Raw genomic sequence first — 23,899 nt, 5'->3', positions numbered from 1 at the left:
TGATAGATATGGGTCTATTTTCATTCTTCTACAGGTTGACATCCAGTTGTGCCAGCACCATTTGTTGAAGATGCATTCTTTCTTCCATTGTATACTTTTAGCTCCTTTATTGAAAATGAGGTGTTCATAGGTTTGTGGGATAAAATCCGGGTCTTCTATACGATTCCATTGGTCGACTTCTGTTTTTATGCCAGTACCACACTGTTTTCATTACTGTAGCTCTGTAATAGAGTTTGAAGTCAGGGATGGTAATGCCTCCAGAAGATCCTTTATTGTATAGGATTGTTTTGGCTATCCTGGGTTTTTTGTTTTTCCATATAAAGTTGATTATTGTCCTCTCCAGATCTGTGAAGAATTTTGATGGGATCTTGATGGGGATTGCATTGAATCTATAAATTGCCTTTGGTAGAATTGCCATTTTTACTATGTTGATCCTCCCAATCCAAGAGCAAGGGAGGTCCATCCATTTTTTGGTATCCTCTTCAATGTCTTTCTTCAATGCCTTAAAGTTCTTGTCAAATAGATCTTTCACTTCCTTGGTTAGATTTACCCCAAGATATTTTATGCTGTTAAGGGAGCCACTTTAGGGTGGGCAAGAGACTTGACCCTAGAGGGGCTCCCAAGTGCCCAAGATGAGGTTCCCAGTTAGTTCCTTGGGCAGCTGAGGATTGGGAACCTGAAATGACCCTATCCTAGAGCAATACTGACGAATATCTTGCAAATCATCATAGAACCTTCATCTGGTGATGGATAGATAGAGACAGAGACCCACACAGGAGCACTGGACTGAGCTCCCAAGGTCCCAATGAGGAGCAGAAGGAGGGAGAACATGAGCAAAGAAGTCGGGACCATGAGGGGTGCACCCACCCACTGAGACAGTGGAGCTGATCTACTGGGAGCTCACCAAGGCCAGCTGGACTGTGACCGAAAAAGTATGGGATAAAACCAGAGCTTCTGCCCGACTGTCAACCTGGATAAACTGTGGACGCTGGTCAGTGAGCAGACCCGGGTCAACGCTGCCAAGAACAAGACTGGAGTTGCTCCCATCATTGATGTCGTGCGATCGGGCTACTACAAAGTTCTGGGGAAGGGAAAGCTCCCTAAGCAGCCTGTCATCGTGAAAGCTAAATTTTTCAGCAGAAGAGCTGAAGAGAAGATAAAGGGTGTTGGAGGTGCCTGTGTTCTGGTGGCTTGAAGCCACTCAGGGAGGCCAATTAAATGCTAACACTTTCCAAAAAAAAAAAAAAAAAAAACGGACTCTCTGAACATGGCGAACAATGAGGGCTGATGAGACGCCAAGGACAATGGCACGGGGTTTTGATCCTACTTAATGTGCTGGCTTTGTGGGAGCCTAGCCAGTTTGGATGTTCACCTTCCTAGATATGGACGGAGGGGGGATGACCTAGGACTTACCACAGGGCAGGGAACCCGGACTGCTCTGTGGACTGGAGGGAGGGGGAGAGGAGTGGGGAGAGGGGGAGAAGGGAGGGAGGAGGGGGAGGGAAATGGGAGGCTGGGAGGAGGTGGAAACTTTTTTGTTTATGTTGTTGTTTTCTTCTTTTCTCAATAAAAGAAAAATTTAAAAAAAAAAAAAAGAACAAATTAACTCTCCTATATCCCCTACTAGTTCTTGTTCTGTGGCTAAGATGTGACTCAGTATTTCCTCTTTTCAAAGAGTCCTGGTGTGTCTTCAGTGCAGTTTTTTCTAGTCCTGTTGTAACTTAGGGAGTCAGTCTGTCAAGATTCTCTTGTGAAACTGAATACAACTGCTTCCTCTGACAATTATAACATGAGAAAACAGCTTTTAAAATGATCCAAGATAGAAAATGCCACCTGTGATCAGAATGAGATGGCAAAGATTGTGATTATCTATTTTTCCCATAAAGACTAATAATAGCTCAAATAAAAAAAAGGATAGTAAGATTAAAGGAACAAATGTAAATCATGTTGCTATGAATTCAGTCTTGCTTCTTTTAAGTAAATGAAATTTTTATATGCCTTTTTAGATAGATATAAAATCAATTAAGAACTGAAATTACCATGATTAATACTTGAAGATGTAGCCAATAACCAAATTCATCCCATCTGCTAAATTAGTGTATGTGGCTTGTGACCCTGTTTCAATATGGTTCTATTTCCATGAAAACGGAGACTGTGTTGTTGTACAAAAACCACAGTTATCACATGAAACGGAATGAGACATTGTTTATTTTGTAGCCATATATGAATGACATGTGTTATGTTAGCTATCTCTAGACAAAAACAACTGCCTAGTCACCACAAAGGGACCCAACAACAAACCATCCTAGGATTTTACCACCAGCCCAAATTGATGAGAAAAATGAATTTATTGGGTTTTCTTATAGACCAAAGGGGAAGGGTTACATACAATTGGGGGACTCCAGGGGAATCTGCCATATAGATCATGGCTCAGGAATCCAGATTCAGGTTACCCAAGTACAGTTCGACAACATGGCAGCAATTTCTGGAACCATTTATAGTTAACAGAATAATTAATTGATGCACCTTGAAAACACATTGTCTCAAAGAATAGGTTTGTAGATTACAGTAAAGGGAAGTCTCTGCTATAGGATTCAGATATTCTTAGCTGAGGTTCGGGGTTTGATTCTTCACTCAAAGATACTGTGACATTCTCTCCAGTATGAAGACTGATGATAACTAAGGTATAAAGAAACTGAAAAGCATTTTCATGTCCATTGCTGTCTGATGTCTGTTGCTGTGATAAATGCCATGACTAAAACACAACTTAGGAGAGGAAACGGATTACTCCAGTTTAGGAATTGGTCAGCCAGTTCAGCCAGGGCAAGAGGTCAAGGGAGAAACCTTCACGCAGGAACTAAAGTAGAAACCATTAAGGAATTCTGCTTACTGACTTGTTGTTCCCTCAGATTTCTGTGTGGCCAGAATTTTCATTTTCACAGGACCACCTGCCCAGGGTGGGACTGAGCATTAATCAGCATCCAAGGTTCCACAGACACATTGTAAGCCAGTCAGATCGAGGCAACCACATAGCTGAGACTCCCTTAGAAAATGCAGAGGTGTGAAGTTTAACAGTGAAGGTTACTGAATTCTTTGGTGTTGACTGAGATTTGAAATATGATTAAAGAGTTTGACATTATTTTTATGTGTAGCTTCTCTCCAGTATGAAGTCTCTGAGGATAACTAAAGTATGAAAACCACCTAATGGCCTTGTCACATTCTTTACATTTCTGGAGGACTAATTCTTTCATGCTTACGCAATGACAAATTACAGCTAAACACCTAGGTATATTCTGCACATTTGTAGAGATTCTCCCAAGTGTGAATTCTCTCATGTTCAGCAAGGGCTGAATGACAAATGAAACCTTCATCATATGCTTTGCTGTTGTGAGGCTGCTCTTCAGTTCCGACACTTTTGTTAACTAATGAAGTGCCTTTAAAAGCCGTGTCAATTCGTTCACATTTGTAGTGTTTCTCCCCATTATAAATTTTATGGAGGTTAGGAAGTGTTGAATCAATAGTAAAGTACTTGCTACTTTCTTCACTAGGGTTTGATTTCTATTATGGATTCATTTGAGTTTCTTATGGTCTGAATGATAAGCAAAGGCTTTGACATATCCCTCATACTTGTAGGGTATCCCTTGATAATAAACTGATTTTTTTTAAGGATTAAACAGTAAAAAAAAAATCCAGCATTTTCCCATGAATAGTGTTTCTGAATAGAATGGACTACCTTGTGCTGGGCAAGGTTACACAGTTTAGTGGAAAGTTTTACACATTTGTGGTCTTTTTCACCAGTATGACTTTTTTGACGCTTAGAAGTTCCAAGTGAGTACAAAAGGCCTTCCTCCAGTCCTCACACTTGTGTGATTTCCATCCAGGACGAGTTAGTTGGTGTTGCTTAAGGTTAAGGATAGAAAATATTTTACCACATTTCTGACATTGGTAAGATTTCTCTCCAGGAATATGACCTGAGATGAGGATGGATAAGTTAAAAGCTTTTCCACATCCTTCACACCTGCAGGGTTTATCCAGAATGAATACTCAGGTGTGTAGCAAGTTCTAAGTGAGCACTAAAGACTTTGCCACATACTTCACACTTGTAGGCATTTTCTTGAGAATGAATTCTTTGATGTTCCTTAAGGCGAGAAGGGTAGTAAAACATTTTGCCACATTCTTCACACTTGTAGGGTTTCTCTCCAGAGTGAACTACCTTGTGTTGAGAAAGGTATGAATGAGTAGAAAAGGCCTTTCCACATTGCTCACACTTGTAGGGTTTCTCTCCAGTATGAATTCGCTGGTGTCTAGAACGTCCTGAGCGAGTACAGAAGTCCTTGCCACATTCTTCACACCTGTATGGTTTCTTTCCAGAATGAATTGCTTGGTGTTCCCTAAGGATTGAAGGATAGTAAAAGGTTTTGCCACATTCCTCACACTTGTAAGGTTTCTCCCCGGTATGACCTAATTTGTGCTGAGTAAGGTATGAGAGAGTATAAAAGGCTTTGCCACATATTTCACACTTGTAAGGATTCTCTTGAGAATGAATTCTTTGATGTTCCTTAAGGCGAGAAGGGTAGTAAAACATTTTCCCACATTCTTCACACTTGTAGGGTTTCTCTCCAGTATGAAATCTCTGGTGTTTAGAAAGTCCTTTGGGGGTACAAAAGACATTGCCACATATTTCACACTTGTAAGGATTCTCTTGAGAATGAATTCTTTGATGTTCCTTAAGGCGAGAAGGATAGTAGAACTTTTTGCCACATTCTTCACACTTGTAAGGTTTCTCTCCAGAGTGGACTACCTTGTGCTGAGAAAGGTATGAATGAGTAGAAAAGACTTTCCCACATTCTTCACACTTGTGGGGTTTCTCTCCAGTATGAATTCTTTGGTGTCTAGAACGTCCTGAGCGAGTACAGAAGTCCTTGCCGCATTCTTCACACCTGTATGGTTTCTTTCCAGAATGAATTGCTTGGTGTTCCCTAAGGATTGAAGGATAGTAAAAGGTTTTGCCACATTCCTCACACTTGTAAGGTTTCTCCCCGGTATGACCTAATTTGTGCTGAGTAAAGTATGAGTGAGTATAAAAGGCTTTACCACATATTTCACACTTGTAAGGATTCTCTTGAGAATGAATTCTTTGATGTTCCTTAAGGCGAGAAGGGTAGTAAAACTTTTTGCCACATTCTTCACACTTGTAGGGTTTATGGCCAGTGTGAACTATCTTGTGATGAGAAAGGTATGAATGAGTAGAAAAGGCCTTTCCACATTGCTCACACTTGTAGGGTTTCTCTCCAGTATGAATTCGCTGGTGTCTAGAACGTCCTGAACGAGTACAGAAGTCCTTGCCACATTCTTCACACCTGTATGGTTTCTCTCCAGAATGAATTGCTTGGTGTTCCTTAAGGACTGAAGGATAGTAAAATGTTTTGCCACATTCCTCACACTTGTAAGGTTTCTCCCCGGTATGACCTAATTTGTGCTGAGTAAGGTATGAGAGAGTATAAAAGGCTTTGCCACATTCCTCACACTTGTAAGGTTTCTCTCCAGAATGGATTCTCAGGTGTTTAGAAAGTTGCCAGCAAGTTCTAAAGACCTTGCCACATATTTCACACTTGTAGGGTTTCTCTTGAGAATGAGTTATTTGATGTTGTTTAAGGTTTGAAGAACAGTAAAACATTTTGCCACATTCTTCACATTGGTAAGGCTTCTCTCTAGTATGCCCTATCTTATGCTGAATCAGAGAAAGATGACTAGGGAAGGCTTTCCCACATTCGTCACACTTGTAGGATTTCACTTCACAATGAATTTTCAGGTGTTTAGATACTGAATGGAGTTCACAAAAGGCATTGCCACATTCTTCACACTTGTAGGCTTTCTCTCCTGGATGAATTCTTGGATGTTCAGAAAGCACTGTGCAAGCACTAAAGGTCTTAATACAGTCTTCATACTTGTAGGGTTTCTCTTCAGTACAAAATGTCTGGTCTTTAGAAAGTTCTATGGGTGAACAAAAGACCTCGCTACATACTTCAATCTTCAAGGGATTCTCTTGAGAATGAATCCTTTGATGTTCTGTGAGGTAAGATGGATAATAAAACAGCTTCTCACATTCTTCATAGTTACAGGATTTCTGTCCAGTATGTTGTAACTCATGTTGAGTAAGACATGAATGAGTAGAAAAGGCTTTCCCACATTCTTCACACTTGTAAGGGTTCTCCCCAATGCAAATTCTCTGGTAGCTAGAATGTCCTGAGCAAGTACAAACGATGTTGCCACATTCTTCACACTTGTAGGCTTTCTCTTCTGGATCAATTATGTGGTGTTCAGAAAGTGGTGGAGAAGAACCAGAAGCCTTTCCACATTCTTCACATGTGTAGGCTTTCTCAGCTGGATGAATTCTCTGGTATTCAAGAAGAAGTGAGTTCCAGTCACAAGCTTTGCCACATTCTTTACATTTATATGGTTTTATATCTGTTAAGTAAAAGTTGAGATATGAATAAAAACTGAGTAACATTCTTATATTTATAATGTTTACCTTTAATATGGAGACCTTTACTTATTTTTTATTGGTAAATGAGAAATTACAAATTTCCACACCTATATTCACTGCGGTGTAATTTAGAAAATGCAATGAGTGGAAACAATATAAACTTCCACTGAAATAAGAGGAAGACCAAATAGAATACAGAAATAATTGAATATTATTAACAGTTAAAGAACAAAAGAAGATGTACTATTATTAATAATAGGAACTCTTAAGTGCACTGTGTTAACAGAAATGAGCCCATTAAAAATATATAAATTATATGACCAGACATAGATGAAAACCAGAAATAGGTAAACGTGGAAAACATTAGAACAATGGTGATTGTATGAGGTTGGAAGAATGTAGAATACACAATTTATATTCTAAATACAGGTGTCATTTGGAAGGCACACAATATATATTGTGTAACAGTTAGATTCTCTATAATACTAAGTATGATATTTCAGGGAGTTAATAAATATCTGAAAGAATCAAATTATGAAAAGAAAAAAAACCCCTCAAGTTCACCTGTAATGATAGAACCTGCTAGAGGCTCATATGAGTCAAAGATTAAATGATAAAATTACCTCAATTTCAAAGAATATTCATTTACAAGATAACAGAGTCTTTTACTAGTCAGGAGATGATGTACAAGGCATAAAAACACGAGACTCGTGTGTACACAGAAAGTGAAAACACACAATTCTGATATTCCCGGAACCAGTGCTCATTGATTATTTTTAATCGCACACTGTCCCAAGTGTTTTGCATTGTGGACTTCATTCACAAAAACATAAGCTTACATGTAAACAAGTGATTTTAGATAACCTAGACTCCAATAATATAGAAACAAAGTTGTAAAATAACAAAAAGAGAACCCTGAGCCCACTGAACTCTAAAAAGTAGCTGATAAGCTACTACAAACATTCTTCTAGACATGGAAGGTTTTAATCTACGAAAACATACCCAGAAAGGGCATGCATTTCAAATCAGTAACACTTGAGTGCATGAGAAAAAAAAAAAACTTTATGAAGATACATTAATACTTATTCACAGCAATTATGAAAAGATATAAATTAGCAAACATGCATGGGATGTAAAAGAAATTTGTTATTATATTGTATTATAATGGCTTCACTTGTTTTTAAACGTGCAAATCTTCATAGGTATAGGGCACAGTTAAAAGTCTGCTGCAATGCAGACTCTCAGCAAAATGACAAACTTCATCACTGTAAACATAAGCAGAGCTCTTGGGAGGCAGAGGACAAAGCTCAGACAATTAAATCATGTGAATGGATGAACGGGGTATCTAGAAATTGATTTCCATCACAATATAACATCTCAGTGCATATGGTAAAGTCTGGCTTTATGCTAGAAAATTCACTCTGTCCTCTGTCCCCTCATTCTACAAACCTGGGTGCATGGTGGCAGCTTCTTGTGTCTTCACATCTGAAGGCTCTTGACTTTGCTCTAGAAATGTGACCAGGTATGGCTTAGAGAAGGCAAGACCTGTTTGTGGGAAAAGGGATCAAGACGGTTGGTGTGTTATTCACCTGGGAAATAACATGTCTATTTCAGGATTGTGTCCTTAGGGGGAAAAAGAATATACCCAGATTAAATTCACTGTCCCCCACCCCCAGAAATCAATAAAAATAAAAAAGCTAAAACTTAAAGGTATGCCTCATGTCTGTGACTTTCTAGCATTACCACTAGAGTAAAGAATACTTCTAAGAAACAGCCACATTAAAAAAACAAAAAGAATTAAAAAAGAAATTGTCTTAGTTACATTAACAATCTCCTCAATCCTTCCCTACACGCAGGTCCAAGACCCTCATTGTCGGAAACTACAAGCTCCCATGAGATGCTTTTATAAAAGAAATTTAATGTTGACCTTGAATTAAGAACTCACTATGAGCCAGGCATGGTAGCAATGAATACCAGCATTTGGGAGGCAGAGGCAGGAGATCTGAGTTTGAGGCCAGTCTGGTCTATACAAGAGTTACAGGAAGCAAGGACTACATACAGAGACCCTGGCTCAAAAAAAACAACAAACAAACAAAAATAACCAACAAGAACAAAAACCCCACACATATACACAAAAAGAATTCACTATAGATGCACTCCTCACCCAAAAACACCAGGTTGCTGTAATTCTCCAACATCACATCCCTGTACAGATTCCACTGAGCAGGGCCCAGGCATTCCCACTCCTCTGCAGAGAAATCAATTGCCACATCACTGAATGACACCATTTTCTGAAATAAAGATAAATAATAGATTATATTAATTAAAATCAATAACAGATACCAACAGGCATCCTGTGCTTATAAATACATTCTTAGGAAGTGTAGCAACAACATCACTTTTTTAATATTTAAAATAATCAGGTATCACTACATTCTTTCATTTTTCCTTTGCCTGCTTTCTGTGTCTATCTTTATTAGACATATTCATGTATTTACTATAGTCATACAAGCCTTTGAACTCATGGCAACTTTAGCTTAGACTACTGACTGAGTTCAAGAATTGTAACTTGTGATTCTAATTACTATTTTCCCTCACTTTTGATTTTTTTTTTTAGTGTTGTGTTGCTTTTTATCTCATTACATAAAGTTCTCAAATGGTTAATGATAGCAGTACATTATTTTTCTTTCTGTGGCTAAATAATAGAAAAATCAGAGACTTGCACGTTAGCCAGGGTGTGCTGTGCTACTGTTACAGGTAGACCCTGCAATGTCTTTCCATCAGTTTTGGAGTACTCATTTCCTCAGACACCTAATTTTTAAGTTTAAAATGTCCAAAGTCCTTAGACTTGGTGTGGTAGTGTGCGTCTTTAATCCCAGCACTTAAGAGGCAGAGGCAGGTGGATCTCTGAGTTCCAGGGATGCCAGGGCTATCTAGAGAGACCATGACTCATAAAGCAGAACAAAACAAAACAAAAAATTCTGTTTTCCAACCTTCTGTAATATAAATATTACAAAATGATTACTGACAGTCATCATTAGGGGCAACATTTACCATAAGCTTCTTCCTTCTATCCAACTGTATAATGTTTCCCCCAATGCCTACCTTTCCCGATGTCACCAACTGATGAGTAATGTTTTTTCAAACTTATTTCTCCAACGTCTGTAAGTTAAAATCCTGGAAACTCAACCTATGTCTGAGATCATGTGGTACTTGTCTTTCTGTATATGAAATAATAATTTTCAGGCTCTTCCATATTGACCCAAATTACAGGATTTCATTGTTTTGTGTGACTGAACAGTTTCATACTGTAAACACGTGAACCACAATTTCACTGTCAAAAATCAAGTAAATTGTAGAAGTTAGCTTTCAGTCATGATTGGGTGAGCACAAAACCATAGGAAAGGGAACATAAAGTAAAATTCAAATAGTCATGCTGAAACAATATTAAAATCAGCTTTGTTACTGAAATGAGCAAAGGAAACTATTAAATAGTCAGGAAAATAAACGCAGTAAAATAATATTTGCACTTGCTGCAGCATTGGTAAAAGCAAGAAGTAAGCTCAGAAAAGCATGCAGAAGTATGTGCAGCTCTGGCAACTGTGGACAGTATGCATCATATGAGGGTGGGACTTATGCTCATTTTGATGATACCACTGATATGTGCATTTAAGGACAAGAATGAGATAGTTATTGGTTCCTGGATTATTTCCACTTGTGATTTCTTCTGACCTTCACTTTACAATTTTATTTGACAACTCTGTCAATCATTTCCCTTTACTGTATGGATTCCATATATGAAGCCAACTTTATTGTTGTTTAGGAAAAGCCATCTTGTTCTCCTTGCCACACACTACTCATGTGGACCAGCAAGGCATGGTTTGGAGATCAGCCTCCAATTTCCTGGTTCCTTTCTCAGGTTGTTAAGAGTAGAAAGGCATTCAATTTCTTATAACACATTTGAAGGTACTATAAATTCAAGCTCAAAATGAGTAGTCACTGGTATTCCCAAAAACCAAATCTTAATAAGCGTTATAAAGTATTCAAATTAGAAACACGAACCAGATAAAAGAAAAACAAAACAATCCAAAGTTGCCGTTAACACCCTACCTGTGTTAACGATCTAACCAATTCAGACAATTAAACAGGTAGATAAAATCAGCATATATAAAAAATAGGAACTCAGCCATGCAATAAAATATGAAAAGCACGAGGATGGAGCTGAAAGTGCCATAGTGAGTGGCAAACAGTAGGGAGAGAACACTAGGAAGGGTCTGGAAGACGGAAGTCGCAGCAAACAGGATGCTGCCAGAAGTCTGAGCATGAAGAAAGACATCAGAACACTGAAGGCCTGTGGGGTGACTCACCAAGTGAAAGCACCTGGAGCCCAGTCTAATGTCAATCTAATGTTCCACGGTACCATGGAACAACTGTTCTTGAATTCCCCTCTTGCTTGGGCACAGGACTGCATTTGGTCCCAAACATACAATACTGACTCAAGGAGAAAATTAAAAGAAAAGACAGACAGAAAAAAACCAAAAACCAACCTGGAGAGAGTGTCAAGGATTATGGAACACTACACACAGAATAAAGAAAAACAAGGAAACCAGAATGATGTCACATGTGTGTAATCTCAGTTCTTGAATGGTCTATGTGTTCAAGACCAGCCTTATCTGCATAGAGAGCTCATGGCTAGCCTGTGATATGTGACAATGTTCCTCATAAAAAACCAAAAAACCAAAAATTAAGAGAAAAATAATTTTATTAAGAAATGAAGTCTTACATTATTTGAGATAAGTGATGGACACCAACTAAGACTTTCCCCAATCTCCAGTCTAGATAACACTAAAGAGAGTCACAGAAGGCAAAGCAAGTGGTGGAAACAAGAATTCTGAAAGGAACAGGACAGTGGCTCCTCACCCAGAAGGCATTTCTTAAAGTCCTCACTAATAACTTAGCAGACCGTAGCCGGGGAAGCTGAGGGATGATATTTCACACATGGTGGGTGGGAAAGAACAGGCATGAATTTATAAACAAAGCTTCCGAGCTGCTCCCTCACCATCTGCAGAGTGGAGAAGGCCACAGAGCAACAGGACTGTCCCAGAGTCAGTGAAGAGATATCTATAAATGGGAAAAGGTTTTCTACCCAAACAGCAGAGGGAAACAGCAAAGAGGAGGACAACAGATTCCTAAATTACAGCAGAATGATGGCAGATGGCTAACTGAAAAAAGTCCTTTTGTTTATCTTTTTTCTGCATCTTCATTTTTTTAATTTTCATTATTTATTTATTTATTTGAGACAAGATCTCACTATGTAGTTCTGGATGGGTGTTCTGGAACTTGTTCTGTAGATGAGTCTGGCTTTAAACTCAGATATCTGCCTGCTTCTGCCTCCCAAGCACTGGGATTAAAGGTGTATCGTAACATGAATTCTATTTTGGTTTCAGTAATAAAAACCCAGAGTCAGATATGAGCTAATGCTGAAAGATCAGAGAAGTGGAGCATCCAGCCACTAGCTCTTAAGCACCACTGAATCCTCAGACCAAAGGGGTGATTCTGTCCCTATGAATCCTCAGACTGCATCTTAGCTCCTGTCTTCTCCTGCCGCATATTATTCCTCTCTCTGCACAGCCATATCACTCCTGTCTCCACGTCCCTAGTGCTGAGTGTAGGATCCCAAGTGCTGGGATCACCTGTGTGTGTTTCTCTTTTAGACAAATTCAATCTCATGTAGCCCAGTGTGACCATGACTCATAGAGATCTGTCTGTCTCTGCCTGTCTCCCGTGTGCTGGGATTAAAGGTGTGTGCCACCACTGCCTGACCTCTATGGCTAACTAGTGGCTTAGCTCTGCACTCTGATCTTCAGGCAAGTTTCATTTGTTAAGATCACAAACAAAATATCACTACAGTGTGTGCCACCTGACCCAGTCATTTCTTAAGAAAAGAAAATGAGACTGTTGAAAGCATCTCTATAAGAGGTAATAGGCTCATCCTCCACTATTCTTTACCTATGAGATGGCCACCAGCCAGAGGTGAAGTTGTTTTCCTTCTTTTGAATGGAGGCTGGTCCTAGACACAAGTCTAGATCAGCAGAATGAGCAGGCAGAAGTGATTAAGAACTCTTGCATATCATGTGTGTCCCTCAGAGATATTCAGACATAGAAACATAACAATCTTTAGTACCAAGAGCATGGGGAAGTCAAAGCTATATGTAAAGCAAGGGCTGGACTCCCAATTAACTTTTAGCTACTAGTGATTTCATTTTTGGACACAGAATGTTTATGGATTATAGAGAACACACCAGGAGTGCGATAAAGGAGCCAACCCACAGGTCTCCGGGCAGCTCGTGACTCCCACACATCTGACATGCAGCTATCATTAATTCTTGTTTTCACTTAACACATTTTGCAATACTATGACTCAGAGTGTATATTTGGAACACTGAAAATAGTATGGAAGACCATAGCTAATGCCTTTATTTGGAACATGGAATGCATATTTAGACAACATGCAAGTTTCTAAAGAAGTACCACATGCTTTATTATGTATGTTCAATGTGCAAATGTAAGAATAACTTTAAATATTCAGAACATTGTTACTCCTTGTTTCTAATGAAATACTAAGTGCAATCCATCCTGAAAACAGTTAGGGGTTCATACTATCCTTCATCTGATTTATTTTATGTAGCTAATTCAAAGAAGATAATAATTGCATGTATTTTGCCAGACATGTGACACGTACCTTTACTTTTCAACTCAAAATATGTCACTGCATTTGAAAACAACCATGGATGGACTCAAGGACAGAAATATTTATAAACTCAAAAGAGAAAATGTTGAAAATCTGTGCTTCTCATTTTCATTCCTTGCATATATTTGGCTCCTATTCAAATCTACATAAATAACTTCTGTATCTTCTCTTCATAGTCTCCAACATATGTCACATACATCACCAGAAATGAATGTCATCATCCTGCAAACTTTCCCTTTTCAGTTTTCCAAGCACGACACATCTAACACAACTGTTTCCAAAATGAGCAACTCCTCATAACTCTTCCCCTCATGCCATCATTTATACAAACATAAGAATACAAAGAGAAGGACCTGTAAGGAAAAGGACACTGACATAAATTCACAGACCTATGAACACCTGATCTTTGACAAAGAAGCTAACATTATACAATGAAAAAAAAGAAAGCATCGTCAACAAATGGTGCTGGCATAACAAGATGTCAAAATGTAGAACAATGCAAATAGATCCATATTCATCCCCAGCAAAAACTCAAGTCCAAATGGATCAAAGACTTCAACATAAATCCAGCCAACTGAACCTCATAGAAGAAAAAGTGAAAAGTAGCTTTGAATGCATTGGCACAGGAGACCACTTCCTAAATATAACCCCAGCAGCACAGACAATGGGATCAACAACTCATAAATGGGACCTCTTGAAACTGAGAAGCTCTGTAAGGCAAAGGACACGATCCCAACACCATCAACAAGACAAAATGGCAACCTACAGAATAGGAAAAATCTTCAACAACCCCACATCTGACAGAGTACTGATCTCTAATATACAAAGAACTCAAGACACTAGATGTCAAAATATCAAATTCAAATTATCCAATTAAAAAATGAGGTATAGATCTAAACAGAATTCTCAACAAAGGATTCTCAAATGGCCAAAAGGCACTTAGGGAACTGCTCAGCATTCTTAGCCATCAGGGAAACGCAAATCAAAACAACTCTGAGATTTCATCTTACACCAGTCAGATTGGCTAAAATCTAAAACACCAATGACAGCTTATGCTGGAAAGGATGTAGAGTAATAGGAACACTCCTCCACTGCTGGGGGGAGTACAAACTTCTACAGCCACTTTGGAAATCAGGATGGCATTCTCTCAGAAAGTTGGGAATCAATCTACCTCAAGATCCAGTAATACTACTTTTGGGCATATACCCAAAGGATGCATACCTATACCACAAGAACATTTGTTTAGCTATGTTCATAACAGCATCAATTTTAATAGCCAGAACATGGAAACAATCTAGATGCCTCTCAACCAAAGAATGGATGAAGAAAAGTGGTACATTTACACAATGGAGCACTACTCAGTGGAAAAACAAAACAAAACAAAACAAAACACGACATATTAAAATTTGCAGGCAAAAGGATGGAAATAGAAAAGAAAAAAAAACCATCCTGAGTGAGGTAACCCAGATACTGAAAGACAAACACGGTGTGTACTTACTCATAGGTGGATATTAGACATAAAGCAAAGGATAATCAACCTACAGTAAACAACCCCAGAGAAGACAGGAAACAAGGAGAACTCATCAAGACAGACAGACATGGATTCCCAAGAAGGGGAAGCAGACAAGACCTCCTTAGTAAATGGTCAGCATGTGGGGACAGGGAAGGGGGTAGGGAAGTGGGGATGGGAGAAGGGGAGTGAGAAGGAGAGCATCAGGGATGGGGAAGATCAAGTTGGGTGAAGGATAGAGAGGGACAGCAAGGAAAGAGAAACCTTGAAAGAGGGAGCCACTATTAGGTTAGCAAGAAACCAGGCACTGAGGAGATTCCCAGGAATCCACAAGGATGACCCCAGCTAAGAATCTAAGCAATAGTGGAGAGGGACCTAAAATGCCCTTCTCCTGTAACCAGATTGATGACTACCTTAATTTTCATCATAGAACATTCATCCAGTATCTGATGGAAGCAGATGCAGAGATCCACAGTTAAGCACTGGACTGAACTCCTGGAGTCCAGTCATAGAGAGGGAGGAGCGATAATATGAGCAACGGGTCAAGACCATGATGGGGATACCCACAGAAACAGCTGACCCAAGTGGGTTTGACAACTGGAGAACCAGCATAAGACCGAACTAGGCCCTCTGAATCTGGGTGACACCTGTGTGGTTTGGGCAGTTTGGGCAGCCACTAGCAATGGAAACAGTAGTATCATTTTATTATTTTGGTTTAGTATTTATCCCTAGCATGAGCTGGATTTTTAGAGCCCATTCCCTATGGAGAGCTATCTTCTCAGCCTAGATACAGGGAGAGGGCCTTGGTCCTGCCTCAAGTGATAGGACAGACTTTGTTGACTCCCCATGGGAGGCCTCACCCTCCCTGAGGAGTGGATGGAAGTTGGGGTGGGGAGAAAACAGAGGGAGGAGGAGGAGAGGAAGTAGAGGGAACAGGAATTGGTAGGTAAAATATGGTCGTTCTTAAAGTAAAAAGAAAAAAAGTTTAATAAAATATGTTTTAAAGGGCTGGAGAGATGGCTCAGTGGTTAAGAGCATTGCCTGCTCTTCCGAAGGTCCTGAGTTCAATTCCCAGCAACCACATGGTTGTTGGTACAGACATCTGTAATGAGGTCTGGTGCCCTCTTCTGGCCTGCAGACATACAGACAGAATATTGTATACATAATAAATAAATATTTAAAAAAATGTTTAAAAAATACCTTGTTTCTTTTGTTGTTTCTTTTTTCATTTATTTATTTATTTATTTAGTGGCAGGGTTTCTCTGTGTAGTCCTGGCTGTCCTGGAAATTGCTCTGTAGACCAGGCTCACCTCAAACTTAAGGATCCACCTCCTTCTGCCTCATAGAAGCTGGCTGGGATTAAAGGCATGTGCCACTACTGCCTGGCTAAGACATGCTTCATCTGAGTATATTTTAGTGCCATAAGCCAGTCTCTAGCACATAAACACTTGGTATTTTGAAGTGTGAGAAAATAGAAAGCAGCACAAAAGATAGGGTGTGGAGTCTACAGGACCCTGCCTGAGTGAACCACAATTCTTCAAATTCATTCTTTACTTTTTGACACAGTATAAATACTTTGGCCAATCCTCCCAGAAGTTTACGGAGAAGCATGGAACCAAGACACCAGAGTCAGTGGCAGAAAGTTTAGACAAGGACAGAAGAAACGTGTGTGGTTAGAGATCAAAGTACACAGACTGTTGTGTATGAGGGCCGTTTCTCCTTCCCAGAGAAAGTCGGGCACCTCCGTCCCTTTGCTGGCAATCAGCAGATACACACCTACCCCACATCAGCTCATCTCGCAGTTCCGAAAAGGAGTCCAAACCAATGACATCATAATCCCGGCGGACTGGATGAGGTATTATTCTCTAGGATTTTCCACTCTACAGTGTAGGACGAGTCTCTCCCTTTAGGGGATTACTCTGGCTGTACATAGGAGTGTTAGTCTTAGGAGTCAGGTCACAGTGGTGACCGTGAAGGCATTCCATTGTAAACAGCAGTTCCTAACAGTCTATCCCAAAGACAACGAGATTAACATCCTATCCGTCGATCTCCCTCGCAAAACTTTCCTTCCTTGGAAACGAGTAACTTTTAAACTATCAACTCTGACAGTACTAGGCCGATACTGCAGGGGGCCAGACCTCCATTTGCTGCCAGCGTCCCGAAAAAACTGACAACAGCCGGGTAAGCGTGTGTCAGTAACAGAACGCGACCGTGGCTCATCTGGAATGTGTGCGCCCACCAGTACCTCCAGGTGCAGGCTCCCAGCCGACCCTGCCCGAACAATCCTGCATTTTCCACACTTCCCAATTCCTTCCCCACCGAGCCGGCCCTCAGCACAGAAGCTCCGGGTGGACGCTAGCAGCCGCCGCCCCCCTTCACCGAAGTCCTCGGCCCGCACCACCGGCCCCCCCCCCCCCCAGTCCCTCCAGGCACCCGGACGCAGAGGCCCAGCCTCGGTCCTTCCCTCCCCGCTCCCTCCGAGCCAGACCCGCCCACCCCGCACCATCGCTCCAACCTGCGGAGGTACGCGGCACCCTGGACCAACCTCCATGTCCGAGACGCAACCCGAACGCCAAGCAGGACCGGAGAATCGCCCAACTTTGCGAGAAGACGCGCTTACTGCAGACGCAATGCGGAAGTGACCGTTCCACAATGGCTCCCAGCGAAGCGGGACAGCGGAAGACTACATTTCCCACAAGTCCGCGGGTCGGCCTTGGCGCCCGGAACCCAGGCTGCGGGTTTGCGTGTTTCCTTCCTTTCTTTCCCCTCTGAGAGTAAGGAGGGAAGGCAGCCAGTAGCCCCTGCGATGTGTCAGCCACATGGAGTCAGGCTGTTTTTAAAATCCCGGATTCACTGCAGATGTTTGCTTGTGAGTCGAGCCTTTGACAGTAAGGCTTATTAGGTTTACAACTCACTACTGGTCATATGTTGCGATTCAAAACTTACAAGTCGACTTATGGAATCTTACTTCCATGTGTAAAGTTCACATTGACTCCATTTTACTTTAAAATAGCTCAGCAAAAAACTATATGGAAATGACCACCATCTCTTTAAGATGATTTCTGAAACCAGCCCTGTGTGCCCCCTCCCTCCTGCGCCTGCTCTGTGGTCGGGGCTGCTCAGGAGACAAAAGGACTCCAAATCAAAGGCTAACCTGGGCCAAGTGCAAAAAGAGTTAGGGAGCCTGGGATGAAGGAGTCCTTGAGTTTAAGCACACTGTGGTAAACAACTTTGTTTCTCTGTAGTAAAATAAACTGCCACAGCTGGAGGTGGGGTGCTGTGGGATGTCTTAGTGTAAACACTGGAATCCCTACAGTGTAATTCATGGGTCAGGGGACAAAGATGATTTAAAAATCATAGTCCCGCTTTCTGGCGTTTATGTGAAAAGAATTCTCCACCGAAGAATCTTTCCTTGTGTCCACAACCACCATCACCACCACCACACCTCCCCCCTCTCCCAGTGTGCTGACTCCTGGCCCATCATCTTCTGTTGTAGAATTTTATCTCTACAATAGAGTTTATGTTTCTTCTGTTTTTTCCATCTGCTCTCATCCTGAAATTCTTATGTGACAATATCTTAAATGTCAAGGCTAGCTGCCTTGAAATTCCATTAGTTCCTTGGGACATAGAGATGATTCTGGAATACAAAGATATCTGAAATAAGTTTATAGTAATATTAAAAAATGAACTCACCGGAAGAAAGCTAGATTTACGCCATAGGGACCTCCTATGTCTTAAGAATATTTCTTTCTGTACTGATCATGTCTGAGACCAAAGTATAAACATAGCAGCAGGGAGGCCATCATGGAACTGGGGAAAATAGCTGAGAATCCTACATCTTACAGGCAACAGGAAGTCAAATGACAGTCACACTGAGTGAAGCTCAAACAGACTTCAAACCTCACTCCCACAGTCACCAGATCATCCAGCAAGGTCATATCTACTCCAACAAAGCCACACCTCCTAATAGTACCACAGATTAGAGGGCCTAATTACATTCAAACTACCACAATCCCCTGGCCCCATAAGCTTCTAATAATATCATGATACAAAAGAGAAAGTCAAAGCAATCCCACTGAAACTAGGAACAAGACAAAGTTGTCCATTCTTTCCATATCTATTCAATATAATACTTGAGGTTCTAGCTAGGGCAATAAGACAATAAAAGGAGATTAATGGGATACAAATCAGAAAAGTAGTAAAACTCTCAATTTTTCTGATCATATGATAGTTTAAATAAATGACCCCAAAAATTCTACCAGGGAACTCCTACAACTCATAAACATCTTCAGTAATATAGCAGGACACAGACAAACTAAAAAAAAAAAAAGCCCTCCTTTATTAAACAGGCTGAGAAAGAAATTAGAGAAATATCACCCTTTACAATAGCCACAAATAACAGAAAATATCTTGGAGTAACTCTAACCAAACAAGTGGAAGACATGTATGACAAGAACTTTAAATATATGAAGAAAGAAATTGAAAATGACATCAGAAAATGGGATGATCTCCCACGCTCTTGGTTAGGTAGAATAAACACAATAAAATGGCAATCTTACCAAAAGCAATCTATAGATTCACTGCAGTGCCCATCAAAATCCCAGCAAAAAATTCTTCACAGACCTCGAAAGAACAATATTCAACTTCATTTGGAAAAACAAAAACCTGGATAGTCTAAGCAATCCTGTACAATAGAGGAATTTCTGGAGGCATCACCACCCCTAACTTCAAGCTCTACTACAAAGCTACAGTAATGAAAGCAGCCTAGTATTGGCATAAAAACAGACAGAAGGACCAATGGAATCGAGTCAAAGTCCCAAATATCAATCCACACACCTAGGAACACCTCATTTTTTACTAAGAAACTAAAAATTTAAAAAAAAATGGAAAAAAGAAAGCAACAAATGGTGCTGGCATAACTGGATATCAACATGTAGAAGAATGAACATAGATTCATATCTATCACCATGCACAAAACTCAAATGGATCAAAGACCTCAACAAAAAACCAACCACATTGAACCTCATAGAAGGGAAAGTGGGAAGTAGCCTTGAATGTTTTGGCACAGGAGACTACTTCCTAAATATAACCTCAGTAGCACAGACACTGAGAGGAAACAATAAATGGGACCTCTGAAACTGAGAAGCATCTGTAAAGCAAAGGGCATGTCAACAAGATAAAATGACAGCCTACAGAATAATGACACCAACTGCAGCCACCATAGTCGGGTGGCTACACTCAAGATGGTGGCTTCTGCCTGCTGTGGGACAATGGTCATTTATCCTGTGACTTGTATTATTTTTAATAAAATGCTGATTGACCAGTAGCCAGGCATGAAGTATAGGCAGGGCAACCAGGCAGGAAGTAAAGGCGGTGCAACAAGAATGCTGGGAAGAGGAAAGCACAGTCTGCAGTCGTGACCCAGAGCAGAGGAAGCAAGATGTGGCTGCCTCACCGAGTAAGGTACCGAGCTACATGGCTAGCACATGTAAGAATAATGGGTTAATGTACGATTAAGAAAGTTAATAAGAAAAGCCCGAGATACTAGGCCAATTGGTTTATAATTGGTGTAGACCTCTGTATCTTTGGGACTAAATGGCTACAGCACAGAAACCCCTGACAACATCCATTTCACGGGTGCAGTGAGAGCTGCTTCAGAAATATTACAGCCCCTGAATGTTTTGGCATCTTCAACCAATTAGAACTGTGCCAAGAATGCCTGTCTTAATTCTGCATTGTGCACTATTCATTTTAGACATATTCAGACCCCAGTTGTTTCCTCAGCTCTAAGACTTCTCACATCTGTCAGAAACCTGACGTAAGGGCATACTGCAACAGTCCTTAAGAGAGTGGCCACTTTGGTTTCGAGTGTCCTGAAGCCACCGGTCTGAACTCTAACATACTGCAGCACACGGAAAGGCAAGAGAAAGACAGTAAAATCAGTTGTGCATGGGTTCCTTCCACTTCATTCTGGCCTGTGGCTAAGGAGAAAGGCTGGCTATAAGAAAAGATAATGGAAAAAAGTCAACGGCAAGAAGGAAGCGCTTGAGGGAATTTGTGTTCTGCAATAAGACCCAGAGTAAACGTCTAGATAAAATGAAAATGTCTTTCTGGAAGAGGCACCGCTGGTACGCTGGTGATTCTTACCAGATGTACCATTATCAAACTAGCCTGCGAGGATAGTTCAGTGCCACGCGCCGAGCCCCCAAGTCTGCATTCGGTGCACTAGACCCTAGTGACTGAGCTTCGGGAAAGGGGGCTGGAGGTTAAAATACATAGACACACACAGAGAGACACGGGTCATCCTTGAATTCCAAGAATGACCCCTTATTGTGTTCAGGGGCAGATTATATAGAGATAGCCACGCCCCACCCAAACCCACCAGAAACCCCTCTCCTGCCATCAGGAACTCCTGAAGGTCTCACATTGCTCAGAGCAGCTGTAGGCACTCAGATAAGGGGATTACAAGAAATTCAGAATCTGGGGTCTCACTGCTCCCAACATCTCCCCCCTAAATTTTTTATAAAGCAGAAGACCCTCCTGACCACACAGCCTTTTGGTCTCTCCTGCACCTAGATTCACTTTGGCCAGCACTCTATTGAACCTGTACTCAGGAGAGAGTGACAGCATCTCCTCAGGAGAATAGTGGCTTTTAGGGAACACAAGAGAGCAACTTAAGCCTGTAAGACAGGTAGATTCAAGTATCCCAGAGACTGTTGGTTCCTCAGACTATTTCCCACACACCCTCTTCCCCTCAGGTGAACAGAGGTGTGTGACCATTTCAGATTCGGGACTTTTAGGAGTGGCTTTGCCATGACCCCAGGAGCAGACAGAAACCACTGCTCCTTCAGCAGTCCCCTAAATAACATACCCCAGCTGCCATACCCCCGTGACACATTCATTCTTGTCAGCTGAGTGCATGGAAGACACCTTCTCGCTCATGCACCTCTTTGGCTTCCCTAGCAGCCCAGCTGATCCTGCTTCTGCTAAGTGACCATTGCTACATTCTCATGGGTTGTCTGATCTCACACAGGATTCAGAGATGAATGCCCATGGCAACAGGTGTTAAGATTGCCAGCAGTAGGGTTCCCAATCACCACTGGACCCAACCTCCCATTTGGGTTATGGTATTCTACCAACCCTTTGGCTAAAACAGAGCACTCAGGTATCAACAATCTGGTGTGCTAATTGTAACGTTTCAAGGGCTATTCAAGTAACCACTGAGTTATTTCACCACATTAAGAGGCATTAGCAATATTAACAGATGTCATACAAATGAAATAACAAGACATTTGTTGTACCAGCCATAGGTCCACCTGCTCCTACAATAGGGCAGTCTCTTGATTTAAATTCGCTCTGCCGAAGACTCTTTGGGGTGCAGAGCCTGGAACTGCCCTGTTCATTTACCCCTCTTTCTCGGCTGGACTTCCACTTACTGCCAAACCGAGCAAAGGACATTAGGATCACCACATACCCCAATCCACTCTCACCTTCTGAGGGCGACCTCTCAGCATTCCCTAGTTCCCGATATCTCGGTGGGGAACCTCCAATTGCCGACATCTCGGTGGAGATCTCCAATTGCCGCAGATCGGCCAGTGTCTGCATTTGGTGCACTAGACCCTAGTTACCGAGCTTCGGGAAAGGGGGCTGGAGGTTAAAATACACAGACACACACAGACAGACAGAGACATGGGTCATCCTTGAATTCCCCAAGAATGCCCCCTTATTGTGTTCAGGGGCAGATTATATAGAGATAGCTCCGCCCCAGCCAAACCCACCAGAAACCACTCTCCTACCATCAGGAATTCCTGATGGTCTCGTGCTCAGAGCAGCTGTAGGCACTCAGATCAGGGGGGAAAAAGTTGTTTACAAGAAATTCAGGATCTGGGGTCTCACTGCTCCCAACAGTTCAGAGCCTTCATAGGTTCCCAGCTATGGACTGTGGATCTTTGTGTACATGTCCTTGCAGAAGTGAGTATGTGGTAAACTGTAAGCTGTACCAACAGATAGACAAACATAGAATGCCACCATTGTGCTTTCAAAGCTCATACATTAGGGCTGGAGAGATGACTCAGCAGTTAAGAGCACTGACTGGTCTTCCAGAGGTTCTGAGTTCAATTCCCAGCAACCACACGATGGCCCACAACCATCTGTAATGAGCTCTGGTGCCCTCTTCTGGCCTGCAAGGGCATATGCAGGCAGAGCATTGGAAACAATAAATAAGTAAATTAAAAAAAAAAAGAATGTGAACAACAACAACAACAACAACAACAACAAAAAGTCCATGCAGTAAACATTCCTGGAGTTGATCACAGAAAAAAAAATAATGACATCTTGAAAATTGCAGGTAAGTGGATGAATGTAGGTAAAATCATATTGAGTGAGGTAACCCAGACCCAGGAAGACAAATATGTACTCACTCATAAGTGGCATTTATAAATAAAGTTAAGAAAAGCCAGAATAAAGTCCAGAACCCCAGAGAACCTAGACAACAAAGAGGACCCTAAGAGACATAAATGGATCTACATAGGAAGGAGAAAAAGACAAGATCTGAGTAAATTGGGAGTATGGGGGTTATGGCAGAGGGTAGAAGGGGAGAGGAGAGGAAGGGAAAGGAGTGAGAAAATTGTATAGCACAATAAAAACATAAAAAGAAGAAAGAAAAAAGAAAGGCCTAAACTATGTGTCAGAAAGAGTTGATATAAATTCTCAAGCAATGGAGAAGTTCATAAACTCAGAAAAAAGTCCATTGGATTGTTTTCTGTCAGTTATCTGGTATTAAGAGACGTGATACGATGAAACAAGAATTTATTGTATTATCAAATATGTGTAAACATTGGGGGGGTACAGTGTCAATTTGAATTGGATGGCTTTGAGTTTGGTCTGAAGTAGACGGTGACTTTGCACTCATGATTTCCTGCCTGTGCCTCCCTAGCACAGAGAGGATGCGGATGCTCCAGATTCGCCTTCGGGTCGCCTTCAGCCACAGGTGTGGTTAGTTTGCACTCTATATCTGTGAGTTATACGAGAACATGCTGCTGCATCCTTTTCACACAGGAAGAGAAGAGGTTTCATGCAGAAGGCACTGTACTATAAATCATGTAAAATACAAAGCTGTTATTTGCCTACAGATTAGTGACATTAACTAGAA

At 41.2% G+C, this 23,899-nt stretch overlaps 1 protein-coding gene and 2 pseudogenes across 1 annotated transcript; 1 reads left to right on the top strand and 2 right to left on the bottom strand.

Moving 5' to 3' along the window:
• Positions 1 to 1,859: 1,859 nt before the first annotated feature.
• The window catches only part of LOC121433626, a 77,477-nt pseudogene continuing 55,437 nt past the window's right edge, over positions 1,860 to 23,899 (bottom strand).
• Positions 6,300 to 17,337, bottom strand: LOC121433601 (zinc finger protein 728-like). The gene is made up of 4 exons (XM_041632087.1): positions 17,264 to 17,337; positions 8,652 to 8,778; positions 7,937 to 8,032; positions 6,300 to 6,397 (listed from the first exon to the last, which is right to left on the bottom strand). The coding sequence occupies exons 1-4, from the start codon at positions 17,297 to 17,299 to the stop codon at positions 6,381 to 6,383; spliced, it is 276 nt and encodes a 91-aa protein (XP_041488021.1). The 5' UTR covers positions 17,300 to 17,337; the 3' UTR covers positions 6,300 to 6,380.
• Positions 17,401 to 20,931, top strand: LOC121433723 (annotated as a pseudogene).

This window comes from Microtus oregoni, unplaced genomic scaffold (assembly GCF_018167655.1).
Source record: "Microtus oregoni isolate MIOR12 unplaced genomic scaffold, Mior012 000040F_ref0000088, whole genome shotgun sequence".
Lineage (NCBI taxonomy): Eukaryota > Metazoa > Chordata > Mammalia > Rodentia > Cricetidae > Microtus > Microtus oregoni.
The sequence above is the reverse complement of the archived record's forward strand: the minus strand, read 5'-3'. Positions and strand labels throughout refer to the sequence as shown.